General features: G+C 33.6%; 2 protein-coding genes and 1 long non-coding RNA gene across 6 annotated transcripts; 2 read left to right on the top strand and 1 right to left on the bottom strand.

Moving 5' to 3' along the window:
• Window positions 1–11,015: 11,015 nt before the first annotated feature.
• Window positions 11,016–19,541, bottom strand: LOC138125661 (uncharacterized). The gene is made up of 3 exons (XR_011157506.1): window positions 17,928–19,541; window positions 12,085–16,574; window positions 11,016–11,497 (listed from the first exon to the last, which is right to left on the bottom strand). It is a non-coding gene; the product is annotated as an uncharacterized lncRNA (long non-coding RNA).
• Window positions 19,542–21,616: 2,075 nt separating this feature from the next.
• LOC138125659 (uncharacterized) lies at window positions 21,617–23,804 on the top strand. 4 transcript variants are annotated; one of them, XR_011157505.1, is made up of 5 exons: window positions 21,617–21,894; window positions 21,946–22,565; window positions 22,939–23,457; window positions 23,503–23,631; window positions 23,683–23,804. XR_011157505.1 is itself a non-coding variant. In XM_069041094.1 (5 exons), the coding sequence occupies exons 1-5, from the start codon at window positions 21,886–21,888 to the stop codon at window positions 23,779–23,781; spliced, it is 1,368 nt and encodes a 455-aa protein (XP_068897195.1). In that variant the 5' UTR covers window positions 21,617–21,885; the 3' UTR covers window positions 23,782–23,804. The 4 variants fall into 4 exon arrangements, 3 of the variants coding, with proteins under 3 accessions (XP_068897195.1, XP_068897196.1, XP_068897194.1); XM_069041094.1 differs by having other exon boundaries at window positions 23,511–23,631; XM_069041095.1 differs by having other exon boundaries at window positions 23,503–23,688.
• Window positions 23,805–23,901: 97 nt separating this feature from the next.
• On the top strand, window positions 23,902–24,878 carry LOC138125660 (acylphosphatase-2-like). Its single transcript, XM_069041096.1, has 3 exons — window positions 23,902–24,061; window positions 24,111–24,237; window positions 24,445–24,878. Exons 1-3 carry the CDS (start codon window positions 24,004–24,006, stop codon window positions 24,557–24,559), a joined length of 300 nt encoding a protein of 99 aa, XP_068897197.1. The 5' UTR covers window positions 23,902–24,003; the 3' UTR covers window positions 24,560–24,878.
• The last annotated feature ends 3,081 nt before the right edge of the window (window positions 24,879–27,959 follow it).

The following is a 27,959-nucleotide window of genomic DNA, read 5'->3' as shown; positions in this document are numbered from 1 at the left end:
ATTAGTCGGAATACACCGATACCCTATCCTTTCAGATCCTGTGACCTTACGCCATGTGATTTCTTTTTGTGACGGTATTTAAAGAACTCGATTTTTCAGCAGCTTGTAGACAATCTAGATCAACCGCAACACATAATAATGGAAAAAATTAATAAAATTAATAACTCTAACCATCTGTTAAGAAATGATGCAAATGGAATTGGGCGAAGAGTTCGACCGTGCCTGGATGAAGGCGGTGGCCATTTTGATCACTTATTGTAAATTGTTTATTGCAATAAATAAAAATAAAAGTTCATTTGATGAAAATTAATTGCTTATCACATACCCAAAAAGTGGGGTTCAGGTTAAGTTGATGACAGAAAAGACAGACAGACAGACAGTGGTACGTTTACAATCGAGTCTTCAACGTCAACTTTGAGGATAAATTTAAATGAACGCACATATCATGCGTTCAAATGAAAACCTGGGCTGTATAGGCGTTGAAAAAAGTAAAGCATTGAACAGTGTAATGTTTGAATTTCCCGCCGTTTGACATGAATGACATTTGTTTATATTTAATCGGCACATAATTGAACATGTTTGTTTTTGGCAAAGGGTGGTCTATAACATTTTTATATGTTCTCTATAACATTTCTAGGAAAAAGCATTAAAAATTGATTTAAAATTTGGAATAAAAATTACAACTATCATGATCAATTTCAACTTTAAAAAGCAACAAACTGACGGTTTCCAACTCCTACCCAGCCCAAGATTTCATTTGGACGCCCGCTAGATTCGACTTGTGATATGGAAAAAATAAAACGTTCGGTTAGGCCCTGTGCTGTTCTTTTTCTTTGTGATTGTGCTATTGAAAGCTAAACGTAGAAAGTTTATACTAAATTAGTTGACAATATAACCAAAAACAGTTAAAAACAGCACGTTTTGAGTTGTTATTCAAATTATTTCTTCGTTTGTGTGGCGTTTCAAATAATCAGGGGTTGGTTTTTGTAAAATTAAAGTAGACAGTAATTTTCCTCTTGTTTTGAGGGTCAAGTGTGCAAAATTTCATTAAGATCGGAGAAAAATTGTAGATTTGCATACAAAACAAACAAACAGACATTCAGTTTTATATACAGTGAGAGGCAAAAGTAAGTCAACAATTCGATAAATCATAAACTTTTGAGTTTTGAGAAAAGAACATAAACAGGTTGATTTTTAATTTAAATTTCACGTTTATTGACGTAACATTTTTTTATACAGGGTGTTCATTGTCAAAGTAATGACGTCATCATCTACTTTTTTATGCCTTTCGGTACTAACTAGTCGTAGTCAGAATCACGAAGCAATGCGTGTACGTCATTACAGATCCATGACGTCACGACATTACTGCGTTTATCTGCGTTAGTCAACGCGAATATTCGGTATCTTCGAATGTTTTGAAACTTGCAGGGATCGTAAAAAACGCAGGCAAAAGATAGCTCTGAAAAGAATTATTTTATTACACGTAGGAAAGCAATGAAACGAGGATCTCAAAAGGAACGTAAACACTAAACAACAGCGACGACTTCTTCTAACCTCACAATTTTCTTTAATCGTTATCGATCAACAAGATGATCTAAATTGACTAAAAACTGATTCCTCGACATGCCAATCATCAGGGATAAAAGTTACTAACAATTTAACGATATAATTCGCAGGTTTACGGTTTTAAGTTGGTACTTAAAATGGTAATTTATTAGAAAAGTCAAATTGTGTAAATTTATTGAAAATACTCTCAAAATAGACTACAATGGCAGAAATTTCAATATTGTTAAAAAAAGCAAACAATTTTTGCCCATGGAGAGTGTCGTAAGAACTTCAATAACAGTTCATTTTCTCGTGGAACACTATCCAAATGTAGGCTTTACAAAATTTAAGGTTCAGAGAGTCGTCAATTTATTTGAAGACACCTACGTGATAGTAGATTACATACCGAAGTGGGAAGTGTTTCATTCCTGTCGAGAGCTAAGATAGTTTACCAAGGCGTAGCCGAGGTGAACAAATGCTCGAGACAGGAATGAAACACATTCCCACCGAGGTTTGTATACTATTTTATGCGGAATCAATACATTTTTAGCAAATAAACAATTAATTTGATGCAGTTTCATTTCTACTGTTTTTCGACTTTCAGTAAGTACGCCACTGGAAAAACCTTATAATAGGGCGGAAAGTGGCCTATTACTGACCAAGAGAGGGAAGTAAAGATAAAAAGGAATGGTTAACTTTCCGCCCTCGAATAAGGTTAGGAATGCGCATATTACAATACGATTCCGAATAAAATAAATTACCTTGCTAAAATATTTCGATCGTGTTTTAGTCCTTTATGAAAGAATTAAAGCATCCAGTATAATAAATTACGTCCAAATGTCGTATTTAACTTTGTAAGTGTTTGTAAGGTTAGAACACAAATCTGTGGATTAGAAAGATAAACGTCCAATATGTCACCTGCGTTTGTGCAAAGAGGGGTGACAAAAATTCGACGATGGGTGCAAGCGTCTACGTTTTTGCATCTGCAGCCACGGTTTTTTTCTTTTTTCTTGCAAACCAGACGTCTTTCAAGGACGAGTTTTTCCTTACAACATTTTTTATTGACGATCAATTTTTTGATATAAATCTTAAGTGATTCAACATTTTAAAAAGGCATGTAAAAATTACATTTTTAAGACTTGGGTTATTGCTTTGATGGAATTTTACTCTTCACTGTCTAAAATATCTGCATTTTAAATTTCACAAAAATCCGTTGGAAAATAACCGAGATATTATGCTCGAAAGTCTTAGCTGAAACACCGTGTATGTATAGTTAGTTATTTTTTTTTTAACATAAATGTGTCAAATGTCGACCAGTTATAGACAATTACTCAATGACAATATTCAAAGAATAAAACTGCACTTTTTATAATCTTTAATTTTTTTTTTGACGTAGGTAAATGTACCTGTGTTGTTTTGTTTGAAAGCGAGACAACATGTGACGTGATATTTTATAACCGACAATTGTATTATAATACCGCATTGTATGAGTATAATAAAATAAAATGTGTTAATTTAAATACATACAGATAAAAGTATAACAATAATTTTTCATCATGTTTCTGCTCTACAATGAGTTCCTAAGTATGACCTGGATTTTTCTATCGTTTATAATTCTGGAGCAATTACGTTATACAATGACGCGAAGCAGCTTTGCTTGTGTCTTATGACAAAAAGTAAACATTTGTGTGATAATAAAAGAATCTTCATATCGATAAAAATTAAGTACATAAATAATGATTAGTTAAATGTATACTCGAGTTCCTCAACCTTACTGAACGAGTAAACCATAGCGAACTGTTATCTTGCATGTCATCTTCGACTGACAACACTAAAGAAAAAAAATTAAATATTAAACAAGAATTATTTATAATTGACGATACGTTGCGTTATAATTTGCTTTATGTTTGCGTTTAAATTGGCAATAAATAAAAAAATATATATTTGGAATCATTGGCAAGTGTACCTGGCTGAGTCCTGGGAATCTCGTATAAAAATATTTGAACATAGGAATTTTTATTAAGTTTAAAAAATGATGTCAATGTCAATTGTTTATTTAAAGAAGACTTTTAATTACGATCACGTTATGTTTTAGTCCTGATAACATTTAATATCTAAATTTAAATAAAAAACGGTGATTAACTTCGGTAACACCGAAGGCAGACGTTGACATTTGCACAAGAAATTTATCTAATTTAATTGATGTTCGAAGTGACGTTTATTATCAATATCACTGTTATTATTACACTACAGTGAATATAAAATTTCCAGAATCAATTTGAACCACTACGTCTGTGATAGACGGCCAAAGATGACAAATAAAAACATTAACAATGCGAAAATACCGAGAAATTTTGCAAAATTTGTTATTTTCCTATTCAAACAATATTAATCGCCCTTCAACATGACCTCGTCCAAATGAAGAAAGTAAATAATACATGACAGGTACACCTTATATTGATCTAAAAATTTGTTGAGTAACAAGATGGCCGCCGCAGATTAGAATGTGCACACCTTTGGCCAAATATTACAACCATTGTTCTATACAGCCTCTAAATTGATCCAAAACTGTACAAAAGCAAAAAAAATCTCTTTTGGTTTGAAGGTTGACAGCATGAAAAATAAGCATTAGACGCTTGACGATAAATAATCAGTAAATATTTACTTTGAGGAGTAAACAAAAATGGGATAAATTGCAAAAACTTCACATCGGAAAATTTGCGCGTTTGAATCGCGCAAAAGTAGGACCGGCGTGTTATTATTATTCGTTGCAAAAATAATTTTGCAACAAGTTCAAGTTAAAAACCGTTTTTTTTTTTCGAGAAAAAGTTCAAGTTCGCCTAACGCGAATAGCAGACGGCAAACTTGAACTTAGCAAAAATTATGGGTATTTAATTGGCTCCGATTAAGTGGCCGTTACGCAACTGTTAAATAACAACAACAATTCGATCGACATATATGTAAATATGTGTCAGAATCTTATAATAGGAGCAATAGGTCAGGGGTAGTGTGTTAAACCCACTCAATGTCACTATCCACGCGACGAATTATTCTCAACTTGCACGTTTCGTCCTTCCTATCAGTCATCCTCATTAATAAAATCCCACCACTGCCCGAGACATTTCTGCTGTGGTAGTCGTGTATTAACGAATTTTTAATGAATTAAGCAAGATTTGGTGACCTAAATTGTCTAACGCAATCATCTGAATATAAATTGATAGTTTCGGATAATTTTTGATTTGTGCGATGTTGTCGAGTCGTTTTCTCAAAAAAGGGGCCTCGGCCGGTGCTAACAATCATAATATGATGTTTGTGATACACAATAAGAATAGATAAGAGTGGGGGTTATAAAGAGGATTTCGGATTACATACTACTAAGTAGAGGTGATGGCGTTAAAAGTGCTTTTGTTTGTATTACATAATTATGTAATATTACAACGTTAAAAATTGGTTCAGGGTAAGCCAAAATTTTGATAAATTTTCAAAATATCGAAAATTGCTTCAAAAATATAAAAAGAAATTGGTATATAAATAAATTTAAAAGAGGGAGAAACGATAGATGTGAAGCGGAAAATGGACAAATTATCATAATACAGGGTATCTGTCCCCCTTGCTATGAAAACTTGTATTCTGTTCAATACAACAAATCATCGTCAAGAAAATAAAGCCAAAATGAAACTTACACATCAAAACCTAACTTCACAAATTTCGTCAGTCTCTTTACCTCTAAAACGGGCATATTTGCTGTTTATATTGAAAAATAGAGATTTTTGGTGTTTATTTAAAAACAGCAAAAAATATAATAGCTATTTATGCACCAACGGCGTTACAACGATGATTACGCCCGGAGAACGATGAATCCAGCTCGAGGGCTTTAGCCCGAGAGATGGATATCGTTCGATGGGCGTAATCATTCGGTGACGCCGTGGTGCATACAAGATTTTATTTTTCACTATACGTGAAAAAAAATTTGGCATCTTTGCAATTATGAATTGATGAGGGCGTTATGAATTCATTACGCCCGCTTATTCTTATTACACCCGCTTATTTTTATTACGCCCTGTTATTATTCCCCGGTTGTTATGGACATGTTTACGTATTTCGTATCCTAGGAGTTATCATGCAATTATACTAAAGTGAAAAATAAAATATTAAAATCTGCGAATTTTATTTTCAAGGTACTTGCCTTCGAAACACTGGGTCCTTGGAGCGAAGAAACTAGATCTTTTATCAACACCATCAGCTCGAAGTTAGTTAAAGAAACTGGCAACGTCAGAGCAAAACAATTTCTTCGTCAAAGACTTTCTTTGGCCGTTCAACGGGGCAATGCAGCAAGCATTCGCGGCACCCTTCCTCATAGCACCTTATTGGATGAAATTTTTTTAATTTAATTTTTACTTTGCTTGCTTCTGATTCCTCCAAGTACTATCATCCATAATAATATAATTTATTGTTTTCAGCTGTTATAAATTCTCATTTTTCTCCTTTGTAAACTGCCTTTTAACTGCCTTAAAGCAAAATGAGCAGATAACGAACCGTTGCCCTAGACAACACATCCAACGTTACATTTCTGACAGGTCTTGAAAAATTTGTCAAAATTGTCAAAAGCAAATGCGAAACCATTTTTAAAAGATTTGGAAGCTTCAGGGATGTCGTTTCAAACAATAAAGTTTTGTATGCAACTCGTTTCTGGGTAAATTGGGCTTTTCTAATTGCCCTCGAGGCCTTAAAACCCTCGCCACGCTCGTGTTTTAATCTTGTCCCTCGGGCAATTAGAAAAGCCCAATTTACACAGAAACTCGTTGGATAAATAACTACATAATTATAAAATACATATTACATACTTAAAATCAATAACGGGCGTCATAGAAGTTTTCACTTCTGTCGTGCGGTCTTAAGCACTCTCTTTTTTTTCTACATTTGAACGTATAAAAAAGGTGACACTTACATGAGGAAAAAATCGAGAAAAATAATAAAATACGATTTAATTTAATTAAACGTTTTATTTTGTAAATATGTACATATGTAGATCTGGCTACCCATGAAAACAACTGAATTTTGACATTAATAACGTCAATTATTACACTACCTACATTTAAATAAATAACTATAATTCATTCATTTTTGTAATGACGAACCAGCTGGAACTTTTTCTGTTAGATTTTTTTACAAAATAAATACAAATTAGACAGTTGGCAAGGATTTAAATTGTCATATCGGGTGTTTTTTTAAATTTCACCTGGTAGTAGGCGTTGAAGAATTGATGTGAACGCACCACTCCTGTAAAACGTCAGATTTAAACAGTTGATCGGTGATCCGTACCCCGTATAGTGCATTCACAATGGACTCTTCAACGCCTACTATGAGGTGAAATTAAAAAAAAAACACCCGATATTATTGTTGCTGCCAAAATGAATGAATGAAGCTGACGAAGCAGCACATTTTAAAGGCTTTCAACAAAATAAAAGATAACGGAAACGTAATGAAAAGTTACTAAATTGTAGAAGCAGTGGCGGATATTTTTTCAGTAAATTCTAATATAAAATAAAACTCTCCGTAAGTGCTGTACAGGTATCAGTCCCAGAAGTACCTATACAAAATTTTAAATGAAGGACAAGGACAAGGTTTGTGGGAAACTTTAGCATTCATGACATGTCCCCAATTATTGTTAATTTGGCTGAGTATTCCGATTCGCACTTAGAAAACAGCGACGATGACGAGGATGAGTAGGAAAATGCAAAATTATTTCATCGTTAGGTTCAACTGCTTTTTGTTTAGTGTAACCTTGCCATTTTTTTTAATAATAAAATAATAATAGTTATTTACATAATTAATGGGATAAAAGCAATATTACAGGACTCGAGTGTGAAGATTGCAGATGACGAGGGCGTTAGCCCGAGTTCATCTGTAATCACACGAGTTTCCTGTAATATGCTTTAGCCCACGTGTTATATACAAAATTTTATCTAAGACCGCCCCAAATTAAAAAAATAAATCTTATCTATTGATTTTCGCCAGTGAAATAAATGAGTTTCATTGCCGCACTCAGTGGGATAAGAATTTACTTATGCCACTGAGTGAGATAATGAAAATGCGTGAGGTAATGAAGTTCTTATCCCACTCAAAATTAGTGGGATAAGTATAATTTATCCCACGGGATTAGATAAATTTAATTTCACTATACTTGAAAACAGTTTTGACAGAACAAATAACGCAACCCATAACCTAAGCTTTTAAAAGCCCAAATTCGCGGGAAAAGGGTGTGTTCGCAAGACAAAAGTTACTAAATTTAGTAACTCTAGTTCGTCATTACAAAAATGAATTGATTAAAGCAGTGGCGGATGTTTTTTCCGTAAATTCTAATGTAAAATAAAACTCTCCCTAAGCGCTGTACAGGCTTCAGTCCCAGAAGTATGTACATGAAGGACAAGGACAAGGCTTATGGGAAACTTTAGCATCCATGACAAATACCCAATTATTGTTAATTTGGTTGAAGATTCCGATTCGGACTTAGAAAACAGCGACAATGACGATGATGAGTAACAAAATGCAAAATTATTTCATTGTTACGAGTACATTCAACTGCCTTTTCGTATTTGTTTAATGCAACTTTGCTTTTTTTTCAAGATAATTAAACAAATTTAATTTCACAATACTTTGGATGGGACCAGTCTTGACAGAACGGATACGGAAGATCACAACAGAAAAAACGAAGAGGTCGAGGATGTGGGCGTCGTCATCTTCATTACTGATATGACCAATTAGTACTTCATCATCATTCTAACGAATTTTTCACCAGAACCACTTTTACTATATTAAGGGCCGATTTCACCAACGCTAGTTAACGTTAACTGTAGGTTAAATTAAAATGCTTCGTTACCAATGATTACCTATTGTTATAACAATGTTTTCGCATATTTTAATCTGTAGTTAAATTTAAGTTACTTCGGTGAAACCGGCCGTAATGAAATATTTAGTATAGTAATATTTAGCAATAATAATAAGTTGTCTCGTGAAAATGCAATAAATAATCATAAAAAGAGAATTTGTTGTCTTACATTTGATACGTACTGACAGCAAACTATATATTTCAACATTCAGAAGAAACTTCTAGTGTGCGTCATTATTTTCTAGAACTGCACGAAAAACTAAAATCTCTTGTCAATGCTATGAGCAGTATAAAAAAGTGATTTTTTTTAGTTTTGATTAATGTTGTACCAAATTTTAATCAAATGTTGTCCAACTTCATCAAGGCTAGCTGGTTGATGTTTTGTAGGATTCAGGTCTGGACTTCATTCTAACCGGTCTATTACTAAATTCCTGTCGCATCAGGAACCTTTTAGATCTTTGTTAATGATCGAGGATTCCCTAAACATGTTCTGTCATCCATAAACATCATTAATTTAGCAAAAAACGTAATGGAATATGTTTTGGTCGCTTTTTGGAATGCTTTGTTCTCCAAGTAGATCAGAAAACAATTAGTTTTTAAATGACTTAATAGAAAAAAAGAGAGAAATGAAGAAAGTTTTTTATTTCTTCCTGTAAACTAATGTTAAATCAGAAAGTTTGGGTCCTTCCTGTACAATATTTAAAATTTTTATTGTAGATACATACAGATGTCCAAAAAATGACACACTAACGAATGGTGTACTACGGTATACATATAAGAGATTACAGTAAACCTAAGAAAAATGTAAAAAAATTCAATTGGACTTATTTGCTGATTTAGAGGACTTTGAAAGTGGCACGACGTACAGTCGATGGACAAATAAAACTGGGACAAAAATGACAATCACATAAGTCAAAATTTACAAATTTTCTTCGTTTAATTACGGCTTTATCACAAATAGGTTAACTTTAGTATGACATATTATATAGACACTGACAAATATATTGACAATTCAATGGTCTGATTTACATAGATTAAATTTTAAGTGTCCCAGTTTTATTTGTCTACCGACCGTACCATTGCGGGCAAAAAAATGGGACATCAAATTTCTGTCAGTTTTGAAAAATTTATTGTCATTTTTTTGACACTATTCCAGTTGACAGTTTAAAAATTTATTTTTTAAAATTTCATTAAAAAAAGTTGACTATTTTTCATTGATTTTAGTGTTAGAAGTATCACTTTTTTTCACTTAGTGAAAAAAAGTTATGATGTCAGCAACTTTTTTTAACTGCTTGGTTTTAATCCAAGAATGAACGATATACCTACGTATTCTACAGAGAATTGATTTATCAAAATGAAAATTGAAATAACGATTAGAACAATTAGTAACATTAAACCCACCTTTCTTTAGTCCACTAGTAATTTCAGGACCTTCATCTGAATCACTCATTTTGACTTTTATTGAGACTGACATAAAACTGACAAATTAATTTTAAAACAATAAACATATAATGTTTCCGTAGTTACCACAACCGGCCACCGCACTTGACCAAAATGGAAGCATAAATTACAGTTAAAATAGGTTTTGATTTATGAAATTTAAAAATGTTTTATAGACAACTCGTGTTAACGTGCTTTTTTTTCATGCGTGTGGATTATTTAACTCGTCTACGACTCGTTTAATAAACTTCCACACTGAAAAAAAGTTGCACTTCTAACAATCGTTGTCTAAATAACTATTATACTTTTATACTATTTGCCTTTTCCAAATGCCCCCTTCTTTTGATAAAGGTAGATTTTGATTGGAACTTTACATTAAATAAATATTCAGTTATAATACCACGAATAGTCAAAGATTGTCGAATATTTTTGTTGTGGTATCACGAATGGTCATTCGCTTTATGAACACCATGAGTGCGTAGCACGAATTTGTAATTGTCATTTTCCAAACAACTTTCTGGTTTATAAATACATATAATGTGGTTGTGTATCCTTTAATAAGTTGAATTTAACTGCTAAATTCATGTGTATAATTTTAGCGAATATATCATGACGTTTCTTATATTCTAAAATGATAACCTCACAAATACAACATGACTCATTTTTCACCAAGTTATACAGGGTTATTATAAATGTTTGTAGTCAACGAGCCCATGAAAACAAATGAAATTTTTTCTTTTGCCGGTCCATAGTTCCATACGAAAATGATACGAAGTAGATTATTATTCTTGACATTAGGAGGTTATGTTTACCTTCAAAAAAGATTCTTTGAATTATTAACCACAACAGTGAAGATTCGTTTAAAGAGATTGTTCCAACGTTTTAATACCGTGAGTAACAGTGACTAAAATCCATCAAGACGGGATTTGTTATCAAAGTGAACTTTAAAGTTCATATGGTTCAATCCATCTCATACAGACAATAAAATTTAATTTTCTCAATTTCAGTTTTGTAAACTTATCCACTGGTGTTCAACCACAGGTGTGTAGAACTGAATTGTTGCTGGTAATTATTCAATGGGTACTGAATCATTTTTGTTTTAATAAGTTTCGAGGAAACAGTGTTAGGTACCACAAGATTCCAAAACTGTTGATGGAAAATGAAAGAATGAAATCTTTGTAAATAAGACATTTTATTTATGTGTTATATGGCAACAAATTAAAGCTATTTGACTGTCTAGCAAGGTTTTATTGTTTTTGATTTCCAATGTTATAATGTGGAGGGGCAGGATACACAAGATGAGTGACGTCAGACAGGTTCCGTGCATGCGTTGATCCAATCTGGAATTGTCGTTAACGAAATCAGCAACAAATATGGAAGAAGAGGTATACTTATTAGTTCTAACGTCTCCCTGACTACAATCAGGTTAGGAACTTACAGCAGGACCATGCTTTGTCTGAAAAGAATGACAAATGCAAAGTTCTGTTATCATTCATATTGTTTAAAAACCAGCAACACGACGTGGATAATCTGCTGGTTTCAGTTCTTGAAACAATGACATTTTATAAGGGTGCAAATTTAATCTTTTCTTCACAATTTTCTGACATGTGCTCAGTGGTACACCTGATTGTGCTGACAGTCTCAGCAATGATGTTCTGGGATTTTGTTCCATTCTCTCTCTCAAATCTTCACCAACTTGAAGCCTTCTTGATGACTTTTCCTTTGAAACATCTCTAGTTTTGTCTATTCACAATCCATCGAATGTGGGTCATTAAAGATTGTTCCTCCATCTCTAAATTAGGAAACTTTGCGAGATATTGATCCTCACATGATTGCATTCTGTTTTCATCTCGTACACCATTTTAATAAAATGAAATAATAATGAAAGTAGTCTGTTCCACGGTGTACCCCATTGCAATCCTAAAAATCCTTTTTATCCTGAAAAAATGTGTTTAGGAGAAACTGATAATTAGAAGAGAGAATTTGGAAGAGAACAGTTAACCTGAAAATAAATTTACTTCAAAGTTACAGAATTTTACTAACCTAACCTTGATCACTTGTATACTCATCGTCGTCTGCTATGGTCGTCTGTGGTCTTAACACTCTTAACTTTTACTAAAGACTTATTTTGATTCGAAGGAAAAAAATGCGGCAATCAGTGATTTGACACTGACAGTGACTTTTACAGTTTCAGTTGGTCAGGAGCTCACTCATGCCAATATTCCACTAGATACAGTGCACAATCGAAACAAGACGGCACAAATTTAAAGCATTTAAAGCAACACCTTGTCTAGTTTTTTTTGCTATCCGATAGTGATGGTACGATTAAACATCTTCGATAAGGTAGTAAATAGTACGCCAATTTTGGGACACGCTGTATGTACGAGTATACACATTTATACTGGGAGGGGCATCGGTTATGCGCAGGCGAGACTTCTGATTAATTAAAATGAGGGATATTTTATATAGAGTTCTGTTAGGGGCTGAAGCGCTGAAGGGACATTTGGTGGGGGAAACTTGCGCGGTCCAAATATCGAACTAATAGCAACCACTCTTATTTACTAATAAATGGACCTGATCGAACCACAGAACAGTCAAACGAAATAGCGTTGCTGCACATTCCCATCTAATGTCCCTTCGCCAAACGACTGGAGTCTGCCTAACTAATTATTAGTAAGGTATATTTGAGATTTTTATACATGAAATCTCAGTTGGACGGACACCTCCGGGACCGTAAAAAGTTGTCCGCTTTAGGGAGGTCTCCGCTTAAGGGACAAACTAAAATGATATAATTAAAAAACAAACAAACAAGTATGTAGTTGCAGATGCTTGCAAAAAAAAGGAAAATGAACATTTTACTAATGTAAATTAGGTTCGTCCATTTGTCAATTTACTGTCTACTTGATAATAATAATAATACTAATGTTTATTTGCCCAACAGTTCTAGAAGAACCAATTACAGAGCAAAAATTACAAAACATGACATTAGTAACACCCATAATATTACATGAAACTAAATTAATGCTGAATGATATTCATCCTAACTTTTATTTACAAAAATAGATCGTAAGAGATTTTCGAAAGTAACACCCAGAAACGTAATAGATGTCAAAATCTTTACAAACTGCATTATACAGACTCGACATAGATTGAATAGGTGCACGAAGTAGGGTGCCTATCAAAGAATTTTTTGAAATGTCATTGAATTTTGACCATAATTCTAACCTATCTCTCCGTAAGAAGGTTTCACACTATGAAAAATAGTAAAAATGTGTCCATTTTATTCTGACAATTCCCGTTTTTTTTTTGCAACAACTGTACATATTATGTATGTATTTTTGATTAACACACCAAACAAATGATACATAATTATATCATATTAAAATAGTCCAATAATGTTGTTTGCCGGGTATTTGTTTTAAAGACGATATCTTGGAAATGTAAAGAATTTCTCCACATTTCAGCTAAGCTTTTCAAAGGTAGGTCGTCTTCTATTAAAAAATCGTCATTTGCAATAGTGTTCCCATAATTTTCACATGTGATTCCTTTTTTCATTATTATAAACATTCACTATTTGAATTTTTTCTTTAAGTGTCAAATGTGGCGTTTCGCGGACATTTTAAATATTTTAAAGTTAAAGTTATAAGTTATAGTGAGACACACTCTACAGTCAATGACCACACCAACGCCTTGTAAACTGCTTGATTTGATGATTACATAAGAGAGAGCGCTTGTGCATAGGTACATCGTTATAATTTGATGTTGTCCGTTCAACGGAGATTTTTGCGTGATTCGTGTAGAAATATCGTGTCCGGGTCCACCCAATGGAGAGTCCGTTTAAGAGAGGCTCCTATATACGAGATTTCCTATTTCCGAGATTAGGACTATGAAAATGTGTCCGTTGAACAGAGGTGTCCGTTCATGGGGGGTGTCCGTAAACAGATATTTCTCGTTATTTTTTTTTGTTAATAAATAAGGCCGTAACAGTTTTGTTAGTTTTCTGACATTAACTATTAATTTACTTATAATGTTTTTACACTAAAATGAATCTCTATCTACCTGCCAGCGCATCAAACCCTGATGTCACAATTACAAATTTTGACTTGGTTGGCTAAATAATTCGCTTTTTTATTTAAACGCAAACCAGACGCGTGATTTATGGCAAAATGGTGTAATTTGCCAACAAAAGGATCATTCACTAGTAGCCGACCGTTTTGAAGCCACTTATTTACAGTTTTGCCAAAAAATTGACAGTTTCCATTGTTACCTAAATTTATGACAGCACAAGTAGCAGCAAATTTAAAATGTAAAATTGCGTTTAATTCAAAATCTAATTGGTGTTTTTTTCCGCTGATTTCGTAAATAATTATATGAAGTGAATCTGTGTGGGTCAGTATAAAAATCAGAACTGGACTTTCTGGTTGTAAGTGAAAAATTATCAAAAAATTATGGAATATACCTTACCAATACCCAGGTAAGTGTGAAAAATTTAGACAATTTTATTTAGTTAGAAGTCGAGATTTCTCGCCTGCGCGTAACCGATGCCCCTCTTGGTACATATAATACTCGTTATAACGAAATTAGGTCCAGAACTTGACATTGAAAATGAGAAAATTATGTTTATTGTTCATAGTTGGTGATTGTAACAATAACGATACATATGTAGTAGAGGAATTAATAATAATATTGTAATTGCGTTGCTATAAATAAACGCGTTTAGTTGAAAAGTACACTTCGCAGCTACATATAAGGCGTGTTAACTTGGGATTTTCAAAAATAAGTATGTCTCATCAAGGTTTTCCACTCAATAAACTGTATTAAAACCAGTGAACTCCGTTGAACCTCATATCAATTACGATTGTATATAAATATCGATAATTAATATCGAAACGACAGTATTATTACATTTATTAGCCTTTTTTCTCATCGATTGTAGATTATTTTCATATACGATTTGCATAACCAGTTCATAATAATTGCGCAATTACATAATTGTTTATCTGTCAGCGGCAATATTTGTGCCAGAAGTAGTTGCGTCAATGGACATTGTCTTCGTTTCCTCGGCGAGTTTTTCGATTTTTGAAAATATTATCAATGGCCGCCGTCCGTAAACGTTCAGGGACCCGGATGCATCCTTGACATTTAATCAGAATGCAAATAAATAACTATGCATCTAATCTCGCATTGCATATTACGAAATGCATTCGATTTAGCAGACGAAAGCTCAAGGTCAAGGAGAATTATTATGTTACCAGTACATCGAAGCGATTTCCTCCGGGGGAAGAATCCGAACCCCCACAGAGGCCCCGCACAAATCGAGATTTGTGGACCCAATTTAAATGGTAATTAAAACAAAAAGATGGAAAAAACGGCGCCAAAATATTTCCAACCGGTTGAGTTATTTTGTGAAACTTTTTTTTTATCGGTGTTCCAACGTGACCAGAATATTATGTTCGTTCTGTACTTACATGCGATGATTATAAATAAACAAAAAAATATATGCGAGACGTATAAAAAGTCAGGTCAGGGACGTTGTTAAAATGTACATTTAAAAACATTGCCAAGTAGATTTTTTGCCGACGGTCGACAAACCAGGTGGTGCTGGCACATTATTAATTTTTTGACTAGTACATACATACGTGTCTAATTTGTACTTTTTACCAAAGCACCCAGTTGTACTTTCTGAATTCGTTCTTCTAATGGTTGATTCGTAACTACAACAATTAGGAGTCAGTATTTTATTTAAAAAAAAAACAAGAACATTTTTTTAACAGGTGACTCCACTATTTTTGAAGTTCGTGTCAATACCAGTTTCTTACTGCCTATCAGTCTCCAAAAAGCTGACGTGGGTAGTAAGTTCCAAAAAATCTACGATGACATCTTCTTATCTTTAAGGTGACAGATTTAACCTCCACATTGTTACATTTTTTATAATGTGAAATGAATATTGTACACTCAACTCAACTTCTAATGCCACAGTATAACGATAACAATAATTTACTAATGCTTTAATTTACAGCAGCATTTACATATCTCAAGACTCTGTTGATATAAATTGACATATAAAAAGTATTTCCTAATACATATGTACATATAAGTAATTTTTGGGTAATTTTTGAAATTCTTTGTACAGTTGCGGCCGTTGAAATCTCAGACAGGAAAGATTTAAACACTCTGTACAAATTCCGAAATTTGATTAGCGTAAACAGAATTTTCATGAAAGATTATAAAGTCAGTGTCAGTTTTTGACATATTAGATCGGAATCGCGCGTAACTTTTGGAATGCCGCAATTATCTGATTGGGACGGTGTGAGTATAAGAGCCATTGAGATAGAAATTAATGTGGATAATGTTTGAGTGACATTTTGAGAAACGTCACTTTCAGTACCATTTACAAAGCCAAAAGTTTGGAGTTGTCAAAGTGTCTGAGTTTTCAACGGCCGCAACTGTACTACTGAAATTCTTGCTGCCAGAATGGAATTCATTAGATGCATAATACATTTATTAATGATGATTATTGATGACACCAGATGGTAGTCCATAAAAATGGCTAAAAATATCAAAACTAGAAAACTGATTTTTTTTTCTTAAAAAAAATAAAATAAATGGCCATACGTCCCTTATCAGGCATCAGATGGCGACGAATCTTTCACCGTTGGACTTCCCCGTTTTGATTTTCTAGAAAAAGTGATTTTTTTACCTAAAAAAATAAAACAAAGAAACTAGCTCATAAAGCATCATATGGTAATGAATATGATGGTTATTGATACAGTGCAGTTCGTATTTTTTGCCTTTATCTTTGACAGATTTGTAGATTCAGTAACAAACATTGAATAAAGAATATTAGAGTAATGTATGGATAATTCTTACAACGAAGATAATGTACTCGTATGTATGTTACGATTTTCGGAAAAATGTAAATAACGAAAGACGAAAGAAGTTATTTTAAAAATCAATTTGAGTTACACGTTATCGAGAAATAACTTGTTATTCTGTACAAAATCAATCACTTTACGCAATTCCGTTATTTATAAGACGTAAGAAAAAAATTCAAAATACATACATACAAAATATTTTCTATCTCTGCGATAAATTTCGCTAAAAATAATTTTCCACAGAATTAATAATCAATAATAATGCACAGGTGGTCTTAATTTTATAGCTCACATTTGAAAAAAAAAGCATTACAAGTACAAAATGTACAGGGGGTCAGCAACTTCAAGACGTTAACAAATTAACACTTTGAATTCTCTCGGCTTGTGCCATTTTTAAATTGTGTAAGATTGTTTTAGACCTTCTAGAAGTTTTCGACAAGTTGCTGCAAGTGAGGAATACCCTGTATATGAAGTTGACCGGACTACAAATAAAGTACAAAACACGAATATGAAATTCAAAACTCACGTCAGATGTGTTGATCATTTCGCAACCAAAGTATGGCGCGTGTACATATTTTTTTCTTAACAACGTAAAGTATCCAGATTAGGATTATTTGCATACGATTTTTCACAACCGTATATTTAGAATCAATGACACACTAAAATTATGTATGCGGTCTGAACTGAGGGTTATCTAAATTTTTTGTCGTTTTGTATAATATAATGACAAGTGATTTAAATTTATTACTACTATCATCAAAAATATGGTGTGAGTACTACAAGTGACATTACGTAACAGTCTCTAGTTATAATAGTACTTACCATGTTTTATCACTGTTCCCGTTTTTGCTCTTTTTAAATACGTTGACTTTAACGAGCCTATCTCCTAAACCAAAACAGATACCATTGTGCAACAGAAAAAAATTATATCACTAAAATACGGAGTAAGTTCAAAAGTCGAAAGAAATATTGAAAAAATCCTTTCTTTCCAGCGGACCTTTCCAACCGTTTGTTGAGAATATAATTTTTCAATTTGAAACATTAGAGTATAAACTTGTTCTGACCGTACCTGATCGCTTGATAATATTTTTAGAAAGACAAAACCGACTTCAGTGAAATTCTTAATCTAAATGTGTGAAGGGTTAACTAACGATTAAGTGACAAAAAATGTGACCTACCGTGTAAAATCTGAAACTCTTGGATTTACTACGTACGTAGTAGCAGTGCAAAACTGATCAGTCAGACGCAAATGTTATCTCGAGATCGCCCCCTAATTTTTTGCCATTTCCAAGTTCGTTACTATCAATCGGACAAGTTCTTTGACCCTAAAATTCGATTAAATTAGACCAATTTTTGCAATTTATACATATCTGCTAAATGGCTTGTACACGCTGTCGTATCTGGAAAATGTAAAAGTTGTAAATATTCTTGTTTGTAAAAAAAAATGTCAGTACCTGGGTACTGATTAATATTAAAAGCTTTGTCGGATTTAATTGGTAAGCTGTACCTGTATCAATTCAATTACAATTGTTAATTGTAAGAAGAAACAGCCTAAAAATCGTGTCCGAGATAAGATCAAATTCTGATTGTCCTATGCTCAAAACGTAAAGAAAGTGGTTTCTGTGTCTGCGGATTTTTTTTCGTGCGCGATAACTTCCGCAAGAATTCACCGATTTGAATTTAATTTGTAGGTACAAAATGATTATTGGTACTAATCGGACTAGTGGTTTTGGCAATATGTACTCGTATATGCAACTTTATCCAATTTTTTTCGTTCACGATAACTTCTGCAAAAAGGTACCTTTCAGAATGTTTCTTTATGTCACAATTTCCCCGTGTTGTAAACTTATGAAACCTTGAAGCTGTAATCACATGCTGGCATACAACTTTATTGTTATATGGATTCTATCTTATAATAACACAAATAATAAATAAAAAAAATCTATATTAAATTAATAAAACTTCCATATGTTCGTTCTTATTTAAAAAAAATAAGTCCTATAAGTTTTTAGGAAAGACATTTCAACAGAATGAAAGTACTATTCCGGACACGGAATCTTGGCCAACATTTTTTAGACATTTCTAAAAAAATTGATGTAAAGCAATCATTAGTGTCATTAATAAATGACAGTTATTAAAAATCACTTTGAAGTTTTTCTTGTGACATCAAAAAAGCAGGGAAATGGCTTCACACATACTTGTCAGTTAAATGTCAGTTGTGGCCAAGATTCCGTGTCCGGAATAGCACATATTACAGTTGGTGGGAAAAAAACGGGAACTGTCAGAATACAACTGACACATTTTTACAATTTTTTCATAGTGTGAAACCTTTTTACGAAAGATAGGTTAGAATTAACATCAAAATCCAATGACATTTTTAAAAATTATCTGATAGTTATTGTCAAGTAGACAACTAATTGACAAATGGACAAAATCAAATTTACATTAGGAAAATTTTCGTTTCCCGTTTTTTTTTTGCAACCAACTGTACTAATGTAGCAGAAATATTGGGTGATTCAAAATGATTGTGGATAAGTATGACACCTATATACAAAAATGTATGTGGCAACTGTGTGGGTGGGGTATGGTTGCCATTTGTATGACATTTCATAAGAATGCATTTGATCTTTTTTATACCATTGCGCGTTGATTTGAGAATTTTCAAATTCGCGCGACTCTGAATTGTCAAAGAAATGTCAACTCTATCCCACCCACACAGTTGCCACATACATTTTTGTACATAGTTGCCATACTTATCTACAATCATTTTGAATCACCCAATACATAATTAATGGTTACATACCTCGTTAATTACAACAATAACAACATTTTATTTTTTCACTCGTTAAACTTAACACGTTAACGCTTAACATCAGTTAAAATGACCAATCCGATTCAACAGAAAGGAACATCAACATCAAAATAAATTTAATTAATCAAAAGCTATCATTATTTTATTTTTAAAACAAACCTTGATAAAGTACAAAAAATATGTTTTTCGATATTAATTGCAGTCAGAGAGTAAATCAATATTTAAATATAAAATTAAATGTTCCTAAGGAAAAAATGATAATATTAGACCAAGCATGTTCTGACCCAACTTACGTAAATCAACGCAAGCAGTTTGTATTAAACAACTATGTATCTTTGCCATTTAATTTAAATAAAGACTACAAAGGACACATGACCATGAGCAAACACAAAAATGTTAAAAGCAAGAAATCAGAGAAATCGATGGACAAGTTTGTTATGTTATCAATTATCATTAACTAAACGCATTGATCAAAACACTTTTAACCTATGTTATCTCCACTCCTACAGCAAAAACTGTTTTTCAAAAAACGAAAAACTGAACAATTACGAGATTCAATCTAAATAATTGTTGCATAACATTTCACCATAAACGGGATAAACTAACCAAATTTGCAGTAAAAATGTAACTATCAATATGATTCCACATCTTCTCCATGTTAAGGTGTAAATCAGGATTATAACAACTAAGATCAGAGAGTTAGGTCAGTAAGAACAGTATTTACTAAAGATAGGGTGCAAACTATTTTCAAGTGTGCACAGAAACTAATAAATCTGACTATGAGTAATATCCAAGGTTTTCGTTTCCTCCAGTTAGGTAACATTCCTTCTGCTTCACACTGCTGTAAAAGTATTTTAATTTTTTCAATTGTTACTTTTAAAATAAAACTGCAAATTAATAACACTTAGGCCCGGTATTTCAGTCGTGGGTTAAACCAAATAAAAATGGTTAACTATTAAATTACCTGGTTAGGGGTATTTCGGTGTCGGGTTGGTTCTAATCAAGGTTAAATTTAACTGGAAAGTTAACCCAGGGGATAGGGGTGGGTTAACCTGCTTTTTCTCGGTTAGACATGCGCATTACTCGTGCCAAAAGTGCGGTGCAGAATTATTTATTTTTCTGTTTTGGCAAGTTTAATATTAAATTAGCACTTATAACGGCTATTTTGCATTTTGAAGGGGCGCCAAATGAAAGTTTGAAAATGGACAATCGTCGAAGATCCAAAAATTAGAGTTTGATATATGCATTGTATTTACATTAAAATGTTAATTGTGAAATTCAATTTAATTTGATCTTACAATAGGTATTATTTATTTTTACTTGAATAGATATTTTTTTATTATATCTAGTTTACAGTATTATAAAAGAATTATTTTTTGTTAATAAAAGATTATTTTATTTAATAGTATGCCCGTACCTTGTGTTTCATAAATTTTTATATAAATTCTGATTTTCCCCGAATTAAAAAGAGCTAGAAGATTAATTTTTTTTTTTATTGTTACATTAATATTTATAATTATTTTTTTGTTTTTTAATATACATATCTGATCCAAAAGTCGGTATCTGTTGTAAAATTCCATTATAAAAAAATAGGTATGTATTTTTGAATAAAAACACCTCACTCTTTAACCAAAACAACTCTACACGTGGGTTAAATACTGTCACAGCTGACAGCAAACGGCAGCATTCTACACCTGTCCGCTACGACCTTTTCGAATATGTCTGCCGAAAGCACTGCCAACATTAAGAAAAAGTTGGTTAAATACTTTAACCCATAACTAAGCACTGAAATACGCATACAAGGTTAATAATTGGGTTAAAATTTAACCGCGTTTTGCAAACCCAAAAGTTAACCCTGAACTGAAATACTGGACCTTAGGACCGGTTGCACCAACGCCAGTTAAAGTTAACTGTAGGTTAAAATGTTTCGTTACTTTAGTTACCTATTGCTATAACAATGTTTTCGTATATTTTAATCTATAGTTAAATTTAACTCACGTTGGTGCAACCGGCCCTTAGGGTGTGTTTTTTAAAATTCCCGGGTAATTTTAGTCACGATACTCACGATAGAGAGTTTCGTGATGACTGATGACGTTCCTGTTGTGTTGTTGAAATTTTAAATAAAACATGGCATTTACCTCGGTTTTAAATAATTTAAAATTATTATTACCCTTTCAAATCAAAACCTATTTGTTTAAAAAATCGCTGTGAATAGTTTGTGTAGTGATAAGTGAGGTTAGCTGATTGTCAATATTGTCAATTGCGGAGTTACCAGCGTCCTCTATTGGTAACTGTATTCACTGAATATACTAATACAGAGACCTATGAGAATGGTACGTGTAATGACTTTTAATCTTGGTTTTTGATAAATATTTTTCTATTAGCACGAAATAATCATTCATAATTTTAAACCAAACGAAACTGTTTACTACGATTTGATAATCATTAAAGGCGCGATAAGGGACAAACAAACATCCACTTGTCGTGAATCGAGAACTGATGAAAACATTTATTTGGAACTAGATTCAACGAACTTGAGTTTCAAACTGGTCAACGGTAAATTTAAAGCATTGGTAGAACTGAAATCCCTCCAGAATTCGATAACACTCAAATATTGTTGTTCGATTATTACTCTTGATATAAATTACTCCCCCCGAGCAACATTTTTTTCAGTACTTCCCCTTTACATAATCTGTGAAGGACATGACGGTAAATTCCAATCACCTCTGAATGAGTCCAACGATGTCGGCAACGCACTGAGAAGAATCACTTTAGGTGCAAAGTTGCTTCAAAGCGTTGTTGCCGAGAAACTGTACGAGGAAAAACAAGGAAGGAAAACCTTCCGACTGGAAGATAGTTGTAGAGTTTTTCACAGCAGTTTAAATTACCTGAAAGCGAGGAAGATGATACAAGAAGAGTTATGGACTAGCCTTGGCCGTGAAATTGTTAATTCGGATTTGGGACACGAAAGAATTAAGTTCCTTAGTTTCCTTTCGTGTACTAAGTAAGTCTAGATATTAATCATTTACGAACACCTACGAATCCACAATCTCTCTTTAAGTACTGGAAGTCATTATTTATAAAAAATTAAATAATTGATAATTATTGTTAAAATCGTGAGAGTCACCTTGAATTACTTACGTATCTTGAAACTAATGATAGCTTTAAGTTATCTCAATAAAAAAGAAATAAGGTATTACGAAATCTCTTTTAGGTATTAAGCTGTAACCAAACCTAATAACCGCTCTAAAAATACTTACTACATCACATTTAAGTGTTGCGTCAGTTTTTGAAAATCTTTGTCTGTGATGAAAATGAAAACGAATTATCTGCCTTCGTAATCGGTATAATTGCTTCCTAATTATTCAACATTGAAGGTACTGCGGCGAAAATTGTGAAGACAATTTCACTCATGACGACATCGTGAAGCTAACGCAAGCCCACGTGGCTCTAGGAGGCGGAGGTTTGGCCCTGTTCGGCACCGCTTGTCTCTACACCTGGCCGGAGAAGTTGTCCGAAGTGGTAGAAAAATTTGAAGATTCCACGACTGTAGATAGGAAAAAATTCATGGACGACAGCTGCTACAGGGGGACTTGGGGTGCTTGCTTCTCAACAACTTTGGGCGCAGTTTTACACGAATTGTGTCACACATTCGACTTGGGCCACACCCAAAAGGGAATAATGGGCAGAGGCTTCGACGACATCTGCAAGGTTTTTCTCTGTAACAAACAAACATCTCCCGGTAAAATGTACCAAAACTCGATAAAATTCGACGAGAAATTTGAATCGAATCTCACAGAAGCAAGGAAAACGTGTTCGATTCAAAGCGAAAACGCGAAGGATCAAGATGATACTTTTTGGACGAGGAGTTGCCTTATTTTTTTAGCTCATCACAAGTAGTTTTGATTTTTTTGTTAAGTATAATGTTTTATAATTGTGAGAGTTGCAGATGGTTCAATAACACTAAACCTGGAAATAAAAAAATTATAAAGTTCGAACCAGCATTGAGAGTTGTGAAATCAACAGACGGACTAAGAGTCATCGAACTACGAAACGAAGACAACGGAATGGTGTTGTTGAGCTGGACTTTCGAAGGAAAGATTTTGAAGTACTCATTTCAGCTACCAGAAGACGATTTGGGAGAGTTGAGATACCATTCCGTGATGATGTTCGTCGAAGACAACGCTGGGAATATATTTAAACATCTTGTAAACATTTAAATAAAATGGCTCGAGTAATAGAACCCTGTGTTTTTTTTAATGCTTGCATCGTTACTCTGTTGGTTATAATTACATAACACCTATTAGCGTCTTCGATGATGTTTGTTGTTTTAAATAGACCAGATTTATAATTGGATACCTACCGCAAACATTTTAGCTGTCAGTAAAGAAACTTCGTTGCAGCAGTTTTTGGCCTCTTGCGCTAATTTTCATTTCGCGAAAATGAACAACGCAGACCCTTTCGTTTCGGTCGAATTCGAAGTTTATGGAAAAGTGCAAGGTAAACGGTTGATTTAATAAATTCCACGGACACGACATTTGTGTTTTAGGAGTTTATTTCACGAAATACTGCAAAGAGTTGTGCGAAGAACTCGGCATAAGTGGATGGGTCAAGAACACGAAAAGGGGATCCATACAGGGGAAGCTTCAAGGGTCGAGGGGAAACGTGGAACACATGTGAGTTGACATTTCGCGAAAGTCGCATTGTCGTACTTAAAAAATGCAAACAATTTTAATGTTCAGAAAACAAAAACAAGCAACGGGTACATAATAAACAGCAATTATTGGTCACTTGCCAAATTCGCGCTCAACGTATATTTATCTTAGATTGACACTGTATAAATATACAAGACGCAGCGTTTCTGACAATTTCCCATTTTTCAGGATCATTTGGTTGTCAAATACTGGCTCGCCGGGTAGTCAAGTGGAACGTTGCGATCTGAATAACTGGCAGACTTTGGCCAAGCCGGATTTTAGAGGATTTACAATAAGATTTTGAAAGTTGATGCCATGCTGGACAGGTATACGCCAGTTGTATTTTCTTTCTTTTCAATAGTTTTGTAATGTATAATGGTGAAGGTGTAGTCAACAAATCTGACTAAATTCAGTTTTCTTAATTATACCGTATAAACATATTTGTGATGATAATAAAAAAAAGAAGACTTCATCCTTTTGGTGTAGTTTACTTGTAACTTAGGTTTGTTATTGTATTAAAAATCGATATTTTTAATACAATATATGTATGTACTCGCATTTTAATTATAATCTGGATGATATGCAGTATGTGATGGTAAATAAAATTTTCCATTTTCTGTCAAGATCCAATTTTCCTGGTTATTGCATTTTCTTATCTTTACTGCAAAAAAATCTTTCTTTCAGTAATTCTAAATTTTGCGGCTTTACCGATTAATTCTAGATTTAATTAAAAAAAAAAAATAGATTACCGAATCACATCTAGGTATATCAAAAGAAGAAAAAAATCTACGCATGTACTAATATTCTATCTCCTCACGAACACGAAATGTGATGGTAAGATAAAAGAAATAAAAATCATTAATACAGGGTGTTTGGGGTATAAGGTAACAACCTTCTCCTGTGTAAAGAACTGGACAAAATAAAACTTTTATTCTAGTAAAATTTTTTTGTATGTGTTATAATTTCAAGAATTATTGTTTGAGATTCATTTTCCTTTAGAAATCTTTATTAGCTTGGTATTAATAATTACGTGTTTATAGATACGAACAGTGGCTCTCAAACAGTGAAAACAGAATTTAGTTCAGCAAAATAAAAAATGCAAATTAAAAAAAAATGTTACTAAGAAAAGTTGTTCATTTAACCTAGCTGTGCATCTCAGAAAAGTTTGTTACCTCAAAAACCAAACACCTTGTATTTGAGATAGAACAGAAGGTAGTTCCTGAGAAAAATATTCCTTTCAACTAATGATGAAGGAAACGACAAAACAAAAGAATAGAAGATACGTCCGCAGAATATTTTACATGAGAAAGTACGAGGATACAAACATTTTAATGTTTTAAGGTTCCGTTTCGGCTTGGGGTGGGTTCCGGGTCGGCTCCGGGTGGGTTTCGGGTCGGCTTCGGTGGGTTCCGGGTCGGCTCCGGGTGGTTTCCCGGTCGGCTCCAGGTGGTTTCCGGGTCGGCTCCGGGTGGTTCCCGGTTCGGCTCCGAGTGGGTACCAGATCGGCTCCGGGTACTTTCCGGGTCGACTCCGGATGGGCTCCGGGTCGGGTCAGGTCGGGTTAGATCTGCCACATGTTACTGCAGCGCAAAATGGAGGGACTTCATTCTCTTCAGCGAGCCGAATAAGAACAGAGCAAGAGGTCATAAGACCACGTACACCAATAAGGATCTGACCTGACCGCCTGCATAATCAACGCGAGCAAGAGACACGTTGAGGAGCGGCAGCTGCTTCGTGGGGGTGGAAACGGAACAATTAGCGATCTACAGCGTCTATATCGGGTGTGTCAAAAACAAAAAGCACGGACACCAAAGAAGGTACACAATTTAGGGTAATCATGGAACATGGAGATAAAATTTGTTTTTGCTTTCGGCCTTTCGTTAACGCGCAAGAGCTTTTGGAAGTTACTTACATCTAAACTACCTGTAAAACTAAATGATCCTGTTATTATTGATGTAGGAACATAATTGTATGTGTCAAGTGTCAACTCTCAAAGGTGCCCTCAATAGATATCCAAAAATTCCTTTCACGAATACGTTCGAAATCCATTTCTTCGTCAGTGTTAAATATGTATGATGAAATTTGGTGTGGGGGAGCAGTTTTCAAACATGGCAACATTGCTAACATAATATCACAGTAACGAAAAAAAAACCTTTATAAAATAAATGTCAATTAAATTGTGTCCGTTTTTAAATTGTTTTCAAAATGAGTTTTACTGCAGATAATTTAATTCATGTATAAAAAATCCCATAAGCCGCGATGCATGTGTCACTTTGACATCGGATAAAGTTAGCCCTAACTTTGCATCTGGATAAAATGTGCTTAAACTTCCATGGCAAACTTTTTCGAACCTGATTATTGTTTGTTGTTATGATAACGAACCAACAATCTTAAACATTGACACAGCTTGTAATAAATTGACGTGCAAAATGGCAATTCAATTTTTCATAATTACCTACCTATCATTATTCATTAAATTATCTCATCGAATTACGCTCGAGGTTTTTTTCGTCCAGGATAAAATTTCATTTTTTAAACTCTAATTTGGTTTCTTTTTGGTAAATTGACTCCACAAACCACCAGATAAAAAAACTCGTCCTACGGACTCGTTTTTTTATCGGGTGGTTTGTGTCGTCAATTTACCAAGCAACCAAATTATCGTAAAAAAATTCAATTTTATCCGGACAAAAAAAGACCTCTCGTGTAATTACAGTCGATTATTTCCTTCATACATAAAAAAAGGTGGCTGTGCGCTATGCTTTAGGTGCACCGCTACGCCCACTAGTTGTTACAAACATTTATAATGACCCCATACCTATTGCGTTGCTGACATTTTCATTTTCACTTTCTGGGAGTTTTTTTCTTTAACTGAAAGCTGCAGAACAATTTTTGTTACACAATCGGGGTCTATGTTATGAACATTGAACAATATTTCCATGGATTTTTTGCTGCCAGAAAAAATAGCAGATTGCATTTATTTGTCAAAGTTGACATGTGATTATACTTTTCAAAGCAAAATGCCTAATGATTAATGATAATAAAATAACAACCATTGAATTGTTAATTTTAGCCAAAATAAGTTTTTAAATAAAATGTTAATTATTAATTGACTGCTTGAACTACCATTTAAAACCCAAAAATGAAGTTGTCCCAGATTTATATGAACAAGTAAAATTGAGAGCCACGTTATTGTAAAACAGTTAGCCCAGGTTTACTTGTACATGACTACGATAATTTTAGTATGTACTTTTTAGCTCATCCTGCAACACGTATTTATGGAATGGCCGAATAGATTAATACAATTTTTTCTCTTCTCTCAAAGTTTTAATTTTGTAGTTGTTAAAATTGGATACAAACTTGTGGGTATTTTGTTTGAAAAAACTTGTATAGGTACTCTGAATACATTTGTGATGCAAAAAAAATTATAGTGTTTTATTTTCCTGCAGTTTTATTCTCAACATCTCAAGTGTTAACTGGGGCGTGGGGCGTACCTCACGGGTTGCATATACTGAATTGCGTCCGTTTCCTTGTCCCCCACCACTTCCCCTCATCAATTTACGCGCCCATAAGCTTGCGTATGTCCCTTTCCTTCCCTATATTTCTATAATCTATACCAGGATCTATACTATACTCTATACTCCTTAGGGTACGTTTATGTTGGAGCTAGGATGAGCGATAAAAGCGGCGACAAGAGCGAACTGCCA

This window comes from Tenebrio molitor, chromosome 3 (genome assembly GCF_963966145.1).
Source record: "Tenebrio molitor chromosome 3, icTenMoli1.1, whole genome shotgun sequence".
Classification (NCBI taxonomy): domain Eukaryota; kingdom Metazoa; phylum Arthropoda; class Insecta; order Coleoptera; family Tenebrionidae; genus Tenebrio; species Tenebrio molitor.
Note: the sequence above shows the minus strand (reverse complement) of the source record. Positions and strands in the feature narration are given on the sequence as shown.